Source organism: Coptis chinensis, chromosome 3, assembly GCF_015680905.1.
Source record: "Coptis chinensis isolate HL-2020 chromosome 3, ASM1568090v1, whole genome shotgun sequence".
NCBI classification, from domain to species: Eukaryota; Viridiplantae; Streptophyta; class Magnoliopsida; order Ranunculales; family Ranunculaceae; genus Coptis; species Coptis chinensis.
The window spans coordinates 4,955,439-4,972,567 of record NC_141458.1 but is presented as its reverse complement, the minus strand read 5'-3'; the positions used below and the strand labels follow the sequence as shown (position 1 = coordinate 4,972,567).

The following is a 17,129-nucleotide window of genomic DNA, read 5'->3' as shown; positions in this document are numbered from 1 at the left end:
GTCTCTTTGATGGATTTCACAGTTCGCGAGTTCTAGCAACACAACTCTTATTCTTTTGGTGGATTTTCTATAAGATGGCGAAGTTTATTGTTTTTTATTTAGTTTGTGCTCAGATTAACATCCTTTTGCAGAGTTCGCGTAGAAAGAGCCCTCCTATAACTCACTTGATTAACTTCATCTTATAATTAAGATATTATCAAGATAACATTTGGCTAACTACCTTAACTTACCCTAATCTGAGAAGTCATATACACAAAATGACAAAAAAGAATACTATTTTTACATTACAAAACAAAATAAGAGAAGATTAATTAATGAAATGTGACTCAGAATTTTGCTTAGTTATCAAAATATATTATTTCCACTACTGAAAAAGAAATAATTTATTAATAAATTAAAAAATATAAAAATATAAAAATCAATTTAACCATAGCAAAAGACAGTTTTGTCCAGTCTTTAAAGTGTACAAGTAAGGAAAGTAAGTGAAGAAGAAGAAGAAAAAAAACGAGACTTGAACAGAAATGGCAAACAGAGAGAGAGAAAGAGATCGTGAGCTTCTCATACCAGTGTCTGGTTCAGTTAGTGATGATGAAGGCTCTTCCTCAAAACCATCTTCTTCTTCTTTTTCAGTTTCTACTCAACTTTCCAGTAGAGAGGTAATCAACTTTACCTTCTGTCTTTACACTTTTCTATTGATTAAATGACCACTTTTATTGTTACCCGTGTTTTTTTTTGGATAAATATTGTTTCTTGACGAGTTATATGTCTACCCTTTGCTTAGTTTTGATCATTTTGATAAAAAAAACACACCATCTTATTGTTAAATTATTCCTTTACAAAATGTTTAGCAAGTGTAATTATGCTTTAAGATGTACATATGCTTTAGAAATGTCATAAAAGTGGCACTGAATTGTAGTTGCTGTTAAAAGAGGTTCTTTTTAAAACTTGCTTCAGTTTTGGTTTGCAGATTTTTCAAATGTTTAATATTTCTTCGGATATCGACTTGGAAGTCCTTGTTTTGTAATTATTAGAAGCTCATATGGCTAGGTTCTTCTTACATTTTATTGGTGTTATAAGTTTCTTCAAAGTTAACATTCTAATGCTATAATAAACGGATGGAAACAATTATGCTGTTAGTGAATAATGTAGTGGACAGCAAAAAATTGTGCCGTCCTGTCTTTTAATAGGTGTTCTATGATCAACAGACAACAAATGACAGATTCTGCCATTAGTTTTCACTGTTAGATATAATTGGAACTTTTTCTCTTAAAGTGTATGGGGATCATTGTCTCCAAAATTTAGAGTCATCTTTCGGTAGACCAGTAATCCTGAGCGTGGACACAATGCTCAATGCCTCAATGTATTACCTTACAAGAGAATCCCCATCAAACATAATTATGGAGATTGATATTCCTAAAGGAGATATTACTAACCCCACCCGAAGAGAGTCCTTTGTTGTCCTGAGTTTTGGATACATGTTTCTCTCTTGAGATCTAAAGATGCGGTTGTTCTATCCTTCCAGTTAACTCGTAGGACAGCAGCTGGTGTGTGCTTCAACAACATGGCTTAACTAAAATTTGGCTTTTCGAAAGCATTCTGGTTTATTCTGGAGTAGAAATCTCTAAGTTAAGATAGGACCCCCAAACCTCTGCTGCTAAGAAGTGGTTCGTTGTCTGTTGATTTGCAGATAATGCCACAATTGTGGATGTTTATTACCCCTCTTATACACACTCACTGATTTTCTCTACTATTATTTTGTTAGAGGGGAAAAAAAAACTTTGACGTGTTTGTCACTGACTAAAAACTGGTATGGAAGTGTCGGTTTCATTAATCCTGTTAATTTGCATGTGTCTTTAGGTTACAATATAGTCTCTGATGCAGGAGCATATTATCAAGTAATTTTGTTGTGTGCAGAAAAAAGAAAAGAAAATTTAGCTTGAATTCATTATTAACGATGTCAATATGCAGGCTTTTGGGAAAGTTGTTCAAAGCTGGGCTTCGAAAAAGTTTATGACTGGATGGTGAGCATACAAGTTTATCTTTCTTATTGTACATTCCTACATATTTATATTCTTGTAGTATATTAGATGTCAATGACTCTATGTTATGCAATGCTTTTACATATGTCATTAACTTTATGTTTCTTGCATCGACATTTTATTTTCTGATGTTCATTAATGCATTCAAACCAAACAGTTTTATTAGTAGCTTCTTCTTGTACCTGGATTTTTTTTTAAAAAAATTGTTAACTTTCAGGGAAACAAGTCCATCTAATGAAAATGATTATCTTTTAGTAACAGAATGATTCTTAAGGGGACTGTATAAGCTTTGTTCCACCAATCATTTTATCAAGAAAATTAGATGTTCAAACGTGGAATAGGAAAGGTTGAATTTATGTGATTGTTCTTTGTCATCTTTTTGCAGTGTCATCCTATTTCCAATAGCGATCACTTTTTATATCAATGGTGGTTTATTTGCTTTGTGGATGGTTTCTTCTCTCCCAATATATGCTCATCTGGGAATGAACATCTTTGGTATGTGTTGTCTTAGTTAGAACATTATCTAAGAAGGTGTCCAGTGGCCTACTGGTCAGGACTTGGGAGGTTGAGCCCAAGGTCTTGGATTTGATTCCCACCTTCACAGGGAAAGGGGATTTAAGGTGGCCACAAACCTGAATACAATTTGTCTCAGTTTTGCAAGTCCATAGTTCAGTTTGCTTCTGGTCCAACCAGTCGCTGCCACTTGAGCAAATATCCAAAACTGAAAAGTCACTTAAAATCTGGTACTGGTGTCTTTCACTTTAATTTTGGATTGCTGTATACATGGCAGCACCCAATTGAATCAGAAGCAAACTGAGGAAAACAGTTATGCAGCAAAGATGACTCTGAGATTACAGGGGTGAGCGTGTCTGTTTACCCTTTAGATACCGACATGTGTCTTTGTCACAGTCAAATAGGAAAAGGCAGATGTAATAATTAAAGCTGGTTTCCTGCACTCATCACCTCACTGAATATGGATTTCTGCTACAGCGACCTCCTAAATATGGCGTTTATATTGTGTATGGCCCTTGAAATTGGCTAATACTTTCAACAATTTTTTCATATTCAGTTCTCTATAAGCAGTATCCTAACCTTTGCTTCTTTTCGGATTTTCTCTTGTTTGTCTGTTGTTGTCAGGTCTTGGGTTTGTAACCTCTATTACTTTCATCTTCTTGGTTGGAATGTTCATGTCATCTTGGGTGGGCGATCTCTTCTGGGCATTGGGGAGTGGTTTATCAAAAGAATGCCATTTGTTCGGCATATCTACAATGCATCCAAGCAAATTAGTTCTGCCATATCACCTGGTATATTTTATGCTTACTGTTTTTATTTTCTTTTTTTTTCTTGTCTTTGTGCAGGTTACTGAAGTTTACATCTTTTTTGAACTTTAGGAATTAGTAATGACATGCTTCATTCTTACAGATCAGAACTCCCAAGCCTTCAAGGAAGTAGCCATTATAAAACATCCACGTGTTGAGGAATATGCGCTAGGTTTTATCACTTCATCCGTTGTTCTTCAGGTTTGTGTTCAACTGAGTTATAACTCTTACTACGTAAACATATGCCCCACCCCCTCTCATTTTATCTTTGTTCTATCATTTCAGTCTGTTGTTTCTTCAAGTAATGGGTCGTCAACATAAGTATTTTACTAGGGAGTCTTGATGACACAATATTGGTCTTCTGACAAGATGTTGGCTAATGTGTTTATCCTACATTTTGGGATATGTGACGTAAAAGATAGTTTGTATCACAGTGGCCTTGGAAACATTCTGCAAAAAGCACAGGAGTTTGCATTATTTATTGCGAGATTTATCTTAAGATACCAATTTACACTAATTATTCGTCAAGACAGTAAATAGAACTTTTTTCTATATACCAGAGATGACTTTAGTATTGATATCTCGGCCACTCATGTTCCCCCACCCTGTATTTTCCAATTTATCACTCATGCAGTTTCATTTGGTTCAGGCTTTCGTGAACATTATAGGATCTGTAGTATTAAATCAAAATCTGCAGAGCTTCAGACAGATAATAGTTGCACCTTTGGTTTGTTTATCCAGAGTTATTCTGGAGATGAGGAGCTTTGCTGTGTCTATGTTCCCACCAACCATATGTACATTGGAGATATATTCTTAATCGATTCCAGAGACATCATTAGACCTAATTTATCAGTTCGTGAAGGAATTGGTAAGTAAGGCTTATCTCATATGCACATGTGTGTGTGTGTCTGTCTCCTATTTTGTTTTTTTGTTTTTTTTTTCCATCTCTTGTCTAATAACTCAAACATGATCCAATCATTTCATTTTTCTTGTAATTGCCCCCAAATAACGTAGTATGCAGGTTAACTAGAATTATCATATAGGGTATCTTTGCACTAAATGGTAAAAGCTGACATGTTATTTACATGCTGTGATGCAGAGATCATAATCTCAGTTGGCATGTCAATGCCCCAGATCCTATCGACAGTAGACAGATCAACAATTCAATTTGACAGAAGTAGTAGAGTTGGAAGAAACTAGCACCAAATGTCGATACAAGCAAGTGTATTTGGTAGGCTATTGGGATAACCACTGCATATGTCCATGATCAATTTGGCAGTCATCTGGTATAGAAATAGAATGAGTTAGACAGGTAGTCAGGTTTTCTTTTATTTTCTTTTTTTTATATAATGGAGAGGGCTGCGGGAGTTGAAATGTTAGGTTTTATGGTTCGTGTATAAAGTAGTTCAAAAAGATTTCTATTCTAGAATTTTCACTTTATTTTGGACTGTGTAGAGGTGGTCGTGAATTCTATTTACACGTTGGAGTTCAAAAGAAAATGTCACGCTCAGTGCTTTCGTATCCGTGGTCTTTTGAAACATGTTAGCTTCTATACTGCTGTAATGTGTACTGATTGGGGCATTCTTTTGGACCTATATAGAGAGAGATTACTTACAACATGAATTATAATTTAATTTTTTTGAAGATATGTTCAACTGACCATAACGATCACCTCTATTAAATTTCAACTCATTTGATAATATTTAACCATGTCAAAAGATGATTGCAAAATCGTAAAATCTGAACCGTTTAAAAAAAATAAAATTTGAGAATGATTTTTAACTATGTTAGAGATTTTTAAATGAGACAAATTTTTGTGGAGATGTCATCAATGGTTAGTATATCATATCCACAAATTATTATCATTTAACTTATGTGGTATGAACTATGATATAAAAAGTATGGTAAACGGAATCTCTGCCTAAATATAGTATATATATTTTGCTTTGATGTACATAAAATCTGGAATTATAACTTTTAGTAGCAAGGATGTAAACAAATCTTCTGTTTCCATTTAGGAAAGGCATGGTGAGGGAAAATTTCATTTAGGAATTTTGGCGGGGATAGACTGCCATAATAATAGGACGTACATTCTCAAACCCGGAACAGTAGAAATAAAACTAAAAAACGAGAAGAGAAAGGAAGAATAAAACCTGAATGGTTCTTCACTGTGCTAGATATTGTATGGCAGTCTCCTTTTCGGCCAGCGCAAAATAAATTTTGGCATACGGAATTTGGGTGTTTCTGTGGATAAATATGAACTACTGTCCAATAACATAATAGCCCAAAGCCCCAAACCAAGAAGAAAATAAGAATGATGTTATGACTTACGAGTTACGATAATTGTTGAACGTTGTCATACGGAATCTGGGCTAGCCCAAAATTCTTTTGCGCGAGATTGGAGGGCTTCGACCATTCGCTGGGCAAAATGCTTTCCTTAACGAACTGGGACTAGACACACAGGACTTATACGGCCCATTACCTCCCTAACCAAATCAGAGTCCCTAATATTTTTTGCATAATTTTCGTGTCCTAAGTCCTAAACTAGTTGTACTTTAATTTGTACTTCGAATTCTACAGTAACTTGGAAAGATGAAAAAATCGCACGTAGACTCTGCTTATAAATAACGACACCGATCCTGCTAGCTCCCTACTTTTGATCAGTTGTTGGGAGACCTGCTTTCGATATCAGGTTTTGGTTACAAAACAGTTTTAAGATAGAGAGCGTGCGTTAGTTCCTTTAGTTCTAAAAGATTAGAAGATGGAGATAGATTTAGAGGCTATGACAGCGAGGATGCCACCTGGGTTTCGCTTTCAGCCAAGCGATTTAGAGCTGGTTGAATATTATCTTGGAAGGACAATCAGAGGACAACCCCTACCGTTTCATATTCCAGTACAGGATCTTTATGCCCAAGAACCGTGGAAGTTGTTCGAAGGGAGTTCTGCGACTGAACTATACTTCTTTACATGGATTAAGAAGAAGTTCAATGGTGGCAAGTATTTTAATAGGACGGTTGGCACGGTAGGAACTTGGGTCCAACAGTACGATCATGCCGTTGTGTCCACTAAGAATGATGAGTGTAGGAAAGTAGGAAGCAAGAGACATCTGAATTTCATTCTTGGCTCTGGTAAGGCCAAGAAACCTGGTCAAGAAAGCTGGATAATGCATGAGTATGTTTTGGCTTCTAACCACTTCGAAGAATCTGGAGATGATCAAGATATATTGGTTCTTTGCAAAATCCACAGGGGAAGAGAAAATAAAGATACCAAATCATCCAAGCATCCGCCAAAGCGTGCCAGGACATCTTCTGCCTCGGCATCACCAATAACATCCGCGACTTCCGACAATACGGTACAACAAGAACAAGGTCAATATTTACTACCAGGTCCAACGGGACTGGGCATGGCAACATTCTATAGGGTAAGTCAATATCAGCCTTACTACCCATGCATAGATAACGTTGAAACAGCTATAACAGATAACAACAGGCAGGGCTACCAAGACTGATAATGGCGAGTTATATTGTTTGGTGTGCGGATCAAGGGGGGTATTTGATCGACCTACCTGGTTTATTTTGCGGCTAAGAGTTGATGAAATGGCATAGAGAACATTTGTTAGGAAACTGATACTGCTGTTAGTATTTATTTATATAAGGAAACCTTTGTTTCTAAATTGTTTTGCTTAATTTAGGAAGTATGTTGAAATAGAGTTAATAGCTCTCCTATATAAAAAGGTCGTCTGTATTGGACTGGTATTCATTCAACTAATAGTATTAAGAACTTTTCGGTGGTTTATTGATCTCCAATCAAAGGATCATAAGGTGGTTTTGATCTCCAATCAAAAGATCAACTTAGAGTTCTTCTTAATTTAAGTTAATAACCTTAACAACATTGAAGGGATTGTAGAACAGGCCGGCAGTTTGTCCCTCCACAAGTTTGAACTTCATTTTTCTCTTCGTGCTTTTTTTTTTTGGTTCTTTTCTCTGCATACCAATGCCTAGTTAGATATATTGTTATTACAAAATTGTGGAATTTGTGACCTCCATTTTGTCTAAGCAATTTTATGAATATCAATTTAATGTTTTCAAGATGGTAATGGTAGTAAATAGAAAATGAGCAGATGCTGAAATAAATACTCTGTTTTATTAACTAACATGTGATGTTGATTGGGGAGTGTTGAATCGCCCCACTATTTCCTTTCCAAGTCCAAACTGCGTTACAACTTAAAACCCCAGTCTAAATCATAAATCATTAAGTTTGCTCTTTGCATAGTCAACAAGGTGAAACCAGCCCTGAGACTTTCCTTTACAAGTTTACAGTACATTATAATGCATCCACTATAGAAAGGGAGCAATCATTTACTATCCTTACTAGGATGGTACATTAGATTTAGAGCGCAATTTTATTAAATAAAGAACCTTCACTAAAGATAGAAATTGGAGTTTAGGCCTTGTTTGGTATGAAGCAACAGATTGAACAGTAGGCAGTGGATGGTCTTGTTCTAAGAAGATGCTTTTGAGATTTTAAAACTCCCTCGTACTCTTCCATGGTACGTAGTTAGGCCTTTTACCAAGATAATCAAATACCTGGAAAGTGGAAACAACATGCATTGCTCTGCAGTATATTGCATGTCATCATAAGGAATCAGAGTCAATGACGTTCCCATTAATTAGCACTTTTCACTTATTATGATAATATGATTCTATCAGAGTAAATTGAATTCCATTAGCATCGGAGATGAAAAACACAAAAACAGAAATGAAGGAACAGATAACTTGCATCTTCTAACAACAAATATTTTAAAGACCAGATTTGGCCAATTTTCATGTGAATCACTGTATCGAATTGATAGTTTGACGGTTTATCATTACAGTTTTCCCAGAGGAGGCTTGTATGTGATAATAATTATAATATGCATGAATCATGATGATATACTATTTACATGGAGAGCTTTAAATCCTTGAATAATGAAAACTTAAATGTATAAACAAGCAATGTCGCATTCCAAGCTGTGATGTCTCAGTCAGAAATCAGAATACCAACCTACACGCGCTAACAAGCTGTGCGCATATTCCAAGTTGTACATGAGACTGCTTCTTGCAAATGATCGGATATTTGTGCACCGACTTGCATGTTCGCATAAGAAACATGGACTTAGTAGCAATACAGAGAATCTCTGACGACATCTCAGTATCTTTGGACAGCGATCTAACTTTTTTTGATGATGAATCGGATGATCCATGTTGACCACCTAATGCACCTGGTATACGAAGCAGGCTATAAGAAGTTGGGTTTTGTTTTTGACGAATCATCTCCATGTTTTCATCTGACTTCTCACCATCTCTTGTCACCAAATTATCAGTCGATCCCCCTTCATCTATAGTACACAATATTCTATTTGCCTCACTTATTAAGCCAACAGAACGCCAGGCATCTGCAACAAGATGAAAGGTACCTTTATCAGGATGAACACCCATCTCTACCATGACCTGGAGCAAGTCCTCTGCTTTCCAAGGCTGCTTTGCTTCTCCATAACCCCATATCAGAGTTTCAAACGTCTTCAGATTGGGAGACACCTGGAATTCAAACATTTTCTTATAGACCCTCATAGCGTAATCCATTTTGGCTGCACTACACCACCCACTTATGATGGTAGTGAAGATGACAACGTTTGGTCGAACACCTGATTCAACCATTGTAGTCAGGACGGATTCTGCCTTTTCAGGTTCTCTGGCGCGCACATATCCTTTTGCAAGAATGCTGTATGCATGAGTATCAGGTTCTATACCACTCTCCACCATGTCTTCAAATACCTCCCGGCATCTTTCCATCAGTCCTGCTGCGCTCCATGCGTTCATTATGGTGCTGAATGTTATCACGTCTGGTTTGACTTGGTATTCTTCCATCAACACCAGAACCTGTCATGTACTGCTTATTTGAGTGTTTATTGGAGAAGATTATTTAGTTTAAGGTTGGTGAAGACTTTTTGGCCAAAAAATACATGGAAGCTTTTTGTGAAATGAAACCAATACATATGTACATTAACAAGCGAAAATCTACAGATTCTTTAAAACCTACAAGTTTGAAGCTGAAAGTAAACTAAGGTTCACCTATAAACTTCTTGGTAAGCACTTATATGATTCTACTCTATTCTAGGACTCAGTTTTAAGTTTTATTGTGTTCTTTAGATAATTATATTTTTCAAACTAATCTACAGAAATACATTGCAAAAATCAGAATCCTACATACTAGTCAAAAGTTGACTCACCTCATCAACGCCACCCGCGTCAGTGAGGTCAACAAAACCTTTGATCAAAGAGTTGAAAACCACAAGATTTGGATGCACTTTAAATTCTTTCATCCTGTACACAAATCTTAGGGCATCATCCATATTACCTTCTTTGCAGTACCCGCCAATTATGATGCCACAGGTGCGCTCATTGGGCTGGATGTTGCTACTTTGCATTTCCAATATCATCCTCTCTGCCTTACTTGTCTCCCCATTTTGTGTATATGCTTTTGCTAGAGTGTTATAAGTGACAACATCAGGCCGCAAGCCCGATGCTACCATCTTATATATCACTTTCCATGCTTCTTCCAAGTTGTTCATCCTACACCAGGTACGGACAAGAATATTATACGTCCTATGATTGGGTTTTGTTTTCTCATCCTGGAACATCTGTTCAAGAAGTTCCATAGATTCTTCAGGCTTACCAGCAATCCCGTAACCTTTAATCAAGGTGTTGAAAGTGCTGGTTGTTGGCTTACATCCGCTTTCTTTCATCTTCTGCAAGATCTTTATGGCTTCTTCTACATTTCCGGACTCGGAGAAAGCATTTATAACAGCATTGAAGAATATAGAATCTGGCTTCATCCCTTTCTCTTCCACCTGAGAAATTAGTGAATGGATTGACTTAAAGCGCCTAAGGACGGTCAATGCAGCCAAAACAGTTGTGTAAGTAATCAAGGATGGCATGTGCCCCTCTTCAATTAAACTATCAAAAACGGACAGCACTTCAACGGATTTTCCCTGTTCTATCAAAATGTTCATCAGCTTTGTTCTTGAACGCACTGTCTGGCAACTATCATTCTCTGAGCAAATAAAGCAGGTTGATTGACTTCGTGAACCTGAGGACCTCAAAGTTGGAGGTTGCTTCCTCACATATGGCTGCCGTTTCTGTGACGTTAAAGAATCATCAAGAATCATTACAAAACGTGTTTCCAAGATTTTGTTACATCAACTCTTTTATGCTTAGTATAAATCATGATTCTTGGATCAGACTATCTCAACAATATTAATAGATAAGGGCACTATCTTTAATCATGAAATTTACTCTGCCTGACCAACATGTCCCTCAAATTAGGAATTTTTATACTCATTCCCAATAAACTTGAAGAGTTTTAAAGATATTCAGATCTGAAGCTTTAAACATTATAAACCCCAAAGCAGGATTAGAACGTGTCGGCCTCTGCCTCAATAAATCAATTGCACAGACTGAGTGAGGATAAGTACCTTGCTAGTTGGTGCTTGAACCCTTTCTTCCTTTCTCATTTCCATACCTTCTTGATCCTTGGTCAGAGTACTTCCAAACTACACCAAGTCGTCTTCAGGATTTGGATTCATTGCTGTAAATATCTTTACAACTGAACCCCTAGATTGGTGTCAACTTCAACCTACATGGCCAGGAGAAAATATTCATCCTAGATCAGAGACCAAGTCTTTTATCTAAAAAATGTATCATTATGAATAAGCAACACTCCTATTCCACAATAAAGCATACGGCCGACCAAGCTGAAACATCATGAGGAGCATCATATACATGGTTATTTAACTTTGCCGACAATACCATTTGGCTGAAGGAAAGATTCGTGAACAAGGAAAGATTCATGTAGTTTGTCCAACACTCAGTTTCCGCATAATTAGCAGTTCACACAAAACCCACTTACAATAGTGCAACTACTGCATATCACATGTAAATGAATCTAATCCAAACAACAACCAAGAATGAGGAAAACAAGAAATGCACCATTAGGTAACTCTTAACTTTATCACACCAGTAATGGTAAAATTAACCTTGATAACAAGCACACAATTGGTTTTAAACTTTCAACTTGGAGCAATATATGAGTGCAATATGGAGAAGATAAACAAACACCAAAATCTTATCAGCAAAGAAATAAATTCAAGCATATAATCTAGTTCAATTTGTTAAGAATTATAGAGAAATAGTGTGCATTTTACCTCTTGGTGTCTCTGGTACATGAAAGCATGAACAGACTCCAGTGAGAAGTATGGGCTAATAATATGTGTTTGGAGTTTTAGACAGTTGAACAGTTGCAGTCCATGGAAATCTAGTACAAAATCTTATCCACATATATTATCACCAGAAAAATAAGAATCTAGACCTGCCCGTTTCCACCACGTGGTACACTTATTCAGGAACTATTCCTACCGTGAGTATTTTAAAACTAGAATATACATACATGCATGATGCATCACCTTTTTCGTGGATCCAGTGCCAGTGCACTACTACAGTTTGGCAGCAGAAACCAAAATACCACTAAATATCGGTAAATAATGTTGAAATAGTTTTGTAATTGATTATTAATATTTACTACTACAACAATATGAATGTTAATACATAAACCCATAACTGCTTTAAAAAAAAACAGCATCCTGCTCGCACCTCTGTGTTCAATGATCCTTGGCTTATGCTCCATGATATGATCGCCCTATACTGATAAAGGATTTGCACCTACCAGTGGGGATCCAGAAATACTGGAAAGTAAAAACTCTCATGAATAAGGAAGGATCAACATGGAATGATCAACTTATTGACGAAGTTTTTGATCCTATAATAGCAGGGCTTATCAAAGGAACACACATCAGACCACATGATGGTGGAGAGGATGAGTTAACTTGGTGGCCCGCTACTAAAGGAAAATTCTCTGTCAAATCTACTTATGAAAAAGCAAAGGATTGGGAGGGAAGTGACTTTATTTTTCAAGCAAAAACTATCAGAAAAATTTGGAGAGCTCGTCTGGCAGCTAGGGAACAAGTTTTCATATGGAAATTATACATGGACATATTGCCAACTGGAAAGAAGATACAGAAGAGGATTAGGAACAATGATACTATGTGTTGTTTTTGCTTCAGACAAAAAGAAACGGTGGAACACATCTTTTTTGAATGTGATTGGGTTAAAGCTTTGTGGTTTGCTTCGCCACTGGGTTTACGAACAGATGATGGTCCATTAGAAGATGGGTGGATGAGATTATGGAATAGCGTGAAAATAAGGTCCCTGACATAGCAAATTTGGGTGTGTATGCATGCACCCTAATGCAAACTATGTAGGATAATAGGAATCTGGAGAAGTTTGATAAAGGAGCAGCGGATATGGGGTCTATACTAATAGCTACTATGATTCAATGGGAAAGAAGGCTCAAAGCTTTTGACATGGAGAATCCAAACCTTACTTCTTCTGTTAATACTACACTTAGGAATATAAATTCAAACCATAACCCACATGCTTCAACATCAACTAGTAACAATAATAATATATCTACTTTGTATTATCATAAATGTAACACCGCTCACATGCCTGATTCCGTAAATATTAAGTTTGATGCTGCTTTCAATAAGAGATCTCTGTCGGGATCTGTTGCTGCTATAGCTTGGAATCAAGAAGGAGCTTTACTTGTTCAACCGCCGTGAGGAGATTCACAAAGAAAGTCGAGAGAGGAGAGTGAACTTCTTACATCTGAGGTAGCAGTGAAGCTGGCGCAACACTTCGGAGGAGGAAAATTTCTTTTTGAGGGGGACAACATCAACGTTATCAACAGTTTGAGCTCCCAGGAGTCTAGTATTGCTTGGTCTTTACAAAGCATTACGAAAGCAATTATCAAATCTGCTAATAAATTTAAGTTTTCATGTTTTAGATGGTTAAGAAGATGTTTTAATGGTGAGGCTCATGATCTAACTAAATGGGCTTATAGTTCCTCTGATACGAGTACTTTACCAAAATGTTGCTCAAATCGACTTTCAGTGTACCCCTTTAATTCTATAATATATAAATGTGTGATTTGTAGCGGGAAAAAAAAAACAATCTAGAGATGAAATACACTTTGAAAGAGGCCTCATGTCTTGGTATCTTATAACCCACCTAGCAAGTTCATGGGCCTCCCCGTTAAATAACCTACTAATCCAATGCATATTAACTATACTACAAGACTTAACCTTATTAAGAGAGAGTTTTGAAGCTGTTACAATGGACTCTAATTGCCATGCTACTAATCCAATGTGAATTAGAACTTGTAGTCCTGTTTTTTTGTGCCAAATTTTATAGTGATAAATTTATAGGTGAACTAGTGTTACCCCCCACTAGATGAGCCAATTAGGATCCCCGGATGGGAAATTAGGGTCTCCCCCCTAAATACACGATCAACTTGGTTTGACCGTTAACTTTCAAGTCAAACAATTGAAAATAACATAAATGTCCTCATTATTTTCAAAAAAAAAAATGTTTAATTTTAATTAGGTGGGGGCATTTGTGTTATTTTCAATTGTTTGACTTGAAAGTTAACGGTCAAACCAAGTTGACCGTGTGTTTAGGAGGGAGACCCTAATTTCCCATCTAGTGGGGGGGAAATCCTAATTGGCTCATCTAGTGGGGGGGTAATACTAGTTAACCCAAACGAGCACCTTTATTTGTACTAGCAAATATGCACGTGCAAAGCGCGTGAAAACTTAGTGAAATAGCCTGATATAAAGGTTCGTACAGTGGTTGTTCTTTCTTATAGTCTTTAGACTCTTAGTCCACAGGGTTGTCAATCTGGGATGTTGTTTCTCAAAGTTAAGAAAGGATGCATTATGTAAAGGTTCGATCAAGCAGTCCAACAATGAAATTTTCTAACAAATTGAGTTCTCGACATTCCACTGGATGTTTGTAAAGCAATTTAGAATGACCAATAAGTTAGATCCGTAAAGGAAAATGTTGACCTCAACAGTGTTTTTTGAGAAACCATTGGTGCACAATTGTCATGCGAAATATGATTAGAAAAGACACCAAATTATGTCAAATGAGAATAAACACCATTGATAGTAATTAACAGAACTTCAAATCACACACACACAGTAGATAGAAAATATGTTGTTACCCTTGTTCCTATAGAGGTTTAAATAATCTAACGTCTACAGACAATGGTCAAAACTTAAGATACCAAAAAACAAGTTCACCGAAACATGAAAATGAAGTTCCAACTAAGCAAAGATCCACCATCGTGCATGGTAAGGACTCACAGCTTCCTACCCATTTTGGTACCCTTTCTATGCATACTGGTAATGCAACCAATATATTCAACACAGACCTAGCAAGGGCTCGCAGTGCAAACTGAGCACCTGGACCAGGGGCCTTTGTCTTGTTCCCTTAAGTGGCACGAAGCTTGATATGAAAAACTGTAATACCAAGATCCTTGCACCGTGTTGCAATAACCTGTCAAACAAGCATAGCAAAGATATATGGCAAAGATTAGTCTCTATCAGCTTTGACCTTCCTAAAAAATCAATGACATGAATGAAGGTGTCATTTAACGATGCAAAAATATGGACCACACCGAAAACAGACTCCCCATCTCGTACAACAGGTCCAAGACTTGTCACGTTCTCCTCCTTGGGCTCTCTGGCATGGTCTTCCTCCTTGACATGGTTTCAAAGACGACAGCGTTTGGGGAATACAGAGGTTTAGCTACTGAGCTGTTTTTCTCATCGAGATAAGTGTCGATTTAGCCCTCAACACTATTGGTTCACTGTTTTGCAGTTCTTATAATTTACATAAGAGCCGGTTTCATCTCTTCTATCCACACCTTAAAAGGAACAAAGCCAAAAGCAAAAACAAAAACAAAACCATGAAAAATGGAATTATTAGTTTAAACAATATTATCATAAACTATATTACAATTCACGCACAATTCCTAAAAGTGATAGAAGCAAAAAGAGTTACTGGTTTATAACATTCGCTCTTCTTCTCTCTTACACAAACAATGATAAAGGTTAGAAAGTTAATCACACAAAAAAACACAGATTTCCAAAGTGAGAATTATGTATTACCAAAATTCAAAAATTAAACTATGAGACATACTTCGGACCATAATCGAATGTAACAAACATAAATAATTGAAGTGTCTCAGGTGAATAAAACCAAATACCAACCGCCAGAGAGAACTGAAAAACCGATATCGAACATATATATAACAACATTGGTTGAATCCTTCTATAGGGAGTGCCACCACGATGAGCAAAATCTCTCTCAAACATTTCCTACGACATAGGTTGTCAAGCTTTTCCACTATGGTACAATAAGTTGTTGGGTAAACTATCATAATTCCGGGGGAGAAAATCGTCATGAACTCGAATACCAACTGCTACCACAGTAGATCGAGATATATCTAAAGAAAGTTCAAAAGTAACATAAAAAAGATCACAAACTCTAACTTTCTAAGCTTGGTATAATAAAACTCATTTGGCATAAGATCTCAACATCCTTATGATTTTCTCATGGAAACAAACAATAAGTACAGCAACTCCATGCTCATCAAATTTGATTATCAATATCTATATAGATTTTCCCGACATATATAGCAGATAGGCATCCAAAATACAGATCGATCTTTGTCTTCTTATTTTACTTGCCCATAAACATAGTCAAACATAGAAAGAATATGAGGAAAAAAAACGTACCTTATGCAAACATCAATTAAATTTCAGAGAAGGGAGAATCGTTGTTGGCTTTGAGTTAAGTTGGGTTTTTTCACCAAACGAAAGAGCAAGATCCTTGAAACGATGGAGAGACAGGATAGTGAAAGCCTCGTTGGTTTCCTTCACTACTGCTTGCAGAAAGTGTAGGTTTTCCACATCACATTCTTCGATCTTCTTATTGGGATCAACTATTTCATCCAATTCGACCATGACTTTTTTCATTACACCAGGGTTGTGCAGGAGCTCTGCTAAACCCCCACTCCGAAGTGGAGGCGGTTGTGTCTGCAAAACCGGTAAATAGTTCCTACACCACGAATCAAACAGAACGAATAAGAATATGAAAAACCAAATAACAATAATAGGAAAATTATTTTGTACCTTCTATTAATATCAACGCAATTAACTTGTTCGTGAACACAAACCGATTCACTTCTAATTCAAAACCCACCTAAACACAAACCGATTCGACATATTTTTAACTCAAAACCAATCAACACCAAATAACTCAATTGAACCTAACCGAAACCCCTTCAATAGCTAAATGTTGCATGGATAGTGAAGAAAGGGATTAGCTCAATTAGATGCCTTTGTTATCTTTTTCATAAGAATTCAAAAAGTATACTTTAAGACTTCAACTAATTGTTTCTGGAGTTGGATAGGGCATAGGCGCAACATGATTTTTTGCTTGCACCCGCAATGTTACGAAGGTAACTGAACTTCGAGTGCTGGAACTGGCCTAATGTCTAGAGGCTAGGACCAAAACACCTCTTGCTTAGCGAGCATCATCATTACAGATTAGCAATTGACTTTGCATGTATGGGGCAAAAATCAAGAACGCAGACAACAACAATCATATTCCATGGCCAGAAAAAATAATTTTCAAGTAAGAAATAAGAAGTGAATGGCCAAATCAAATAGAAAACTTGAAAAATATTTCATTATATAATTCAAAGACAAAAAGTCCGAAAAAACAATAATGGAACCAAACCTGGGGGTGCTACAAAGTGGCAACGACTC

The 17,129-nt window shown here is 36.6% G+C and overlaps 2 protein-coding genes and 2 pseudogenes across 3 annotated transcripts; 2 read left to right on the top strand and 2 right to left on the bottom strand.

Moving 5' to 3' along the window:
* The first annotated feature begins 465 nt into the window (after positions 1–465).
* LOC147507452 (protein CONTINUOUS VASCULAR RING 1-like) lies at positions 466–5,015 on the top strand (annotated as a pseudogene). Its single transcript, XR_015217667.1, has 7 exons — positions 466–656; positions 1,969–2,021; positions 2,425–2,534; positions 3,177–3,343; positions 3,462–3,559; positions 4,100–4,226; positions 4,458–5,015. The product of XR_015217667.1 is annotated as a protein CONTINUOUS VASCULAR RING 1-like (transcript).
* Positions 5,016–6,054: 1,039 nt separating this feature from the next.
* LOC147507451 (NAC domain-containing protein 68-like) lies at positions 6,055–6,866 on the top strand. Its single transcript, XM_086596280.1, has one exon. It carries the CDS (start codon positions 6,120–6,122, stop codon positions 6,864–6,866), a length of 747 nt encoding a protein of 248 aa, XP_086452406.1. The 5' UTR covers positions 6,055–6,119.
* A 1,267-nt stretch (positions 6,867–8,133) lies between these two features.
* Positions 8,134–11,900, bottom strand: LOC147507450 (uncharacterized). The gene is made up of 4 exons (XM_086600158.1): positions 11,601–11,900; positions 10,872–11,032; positions 9,627–10,535; positions 8,134–9,276 (listed from the first exon to the last, which is right to left on the bottom strand). Exons 2-4 carry the CDS (start codon positions 10,914–10,916, stop codon positions 8,389–8,391), a joined length of 1,842 nt encoding a protein of 613 aa, XP_086456284.1. The 5' UTR covers positions 10,917–11,032; positions 11,601–11,900; the 3' UTR covers positions 8,134–8,388.
* Positions 11,901–14,454: 2,554 nt separating this feature from the next.
* On the bottom strand, positions 14,455–16,583 carry LOC147507449 (uncharacterized; annotated as a pseudogene).
* Between the last annotated feature and the right edge of the window lie 546 nt (positions 16,584–17,129).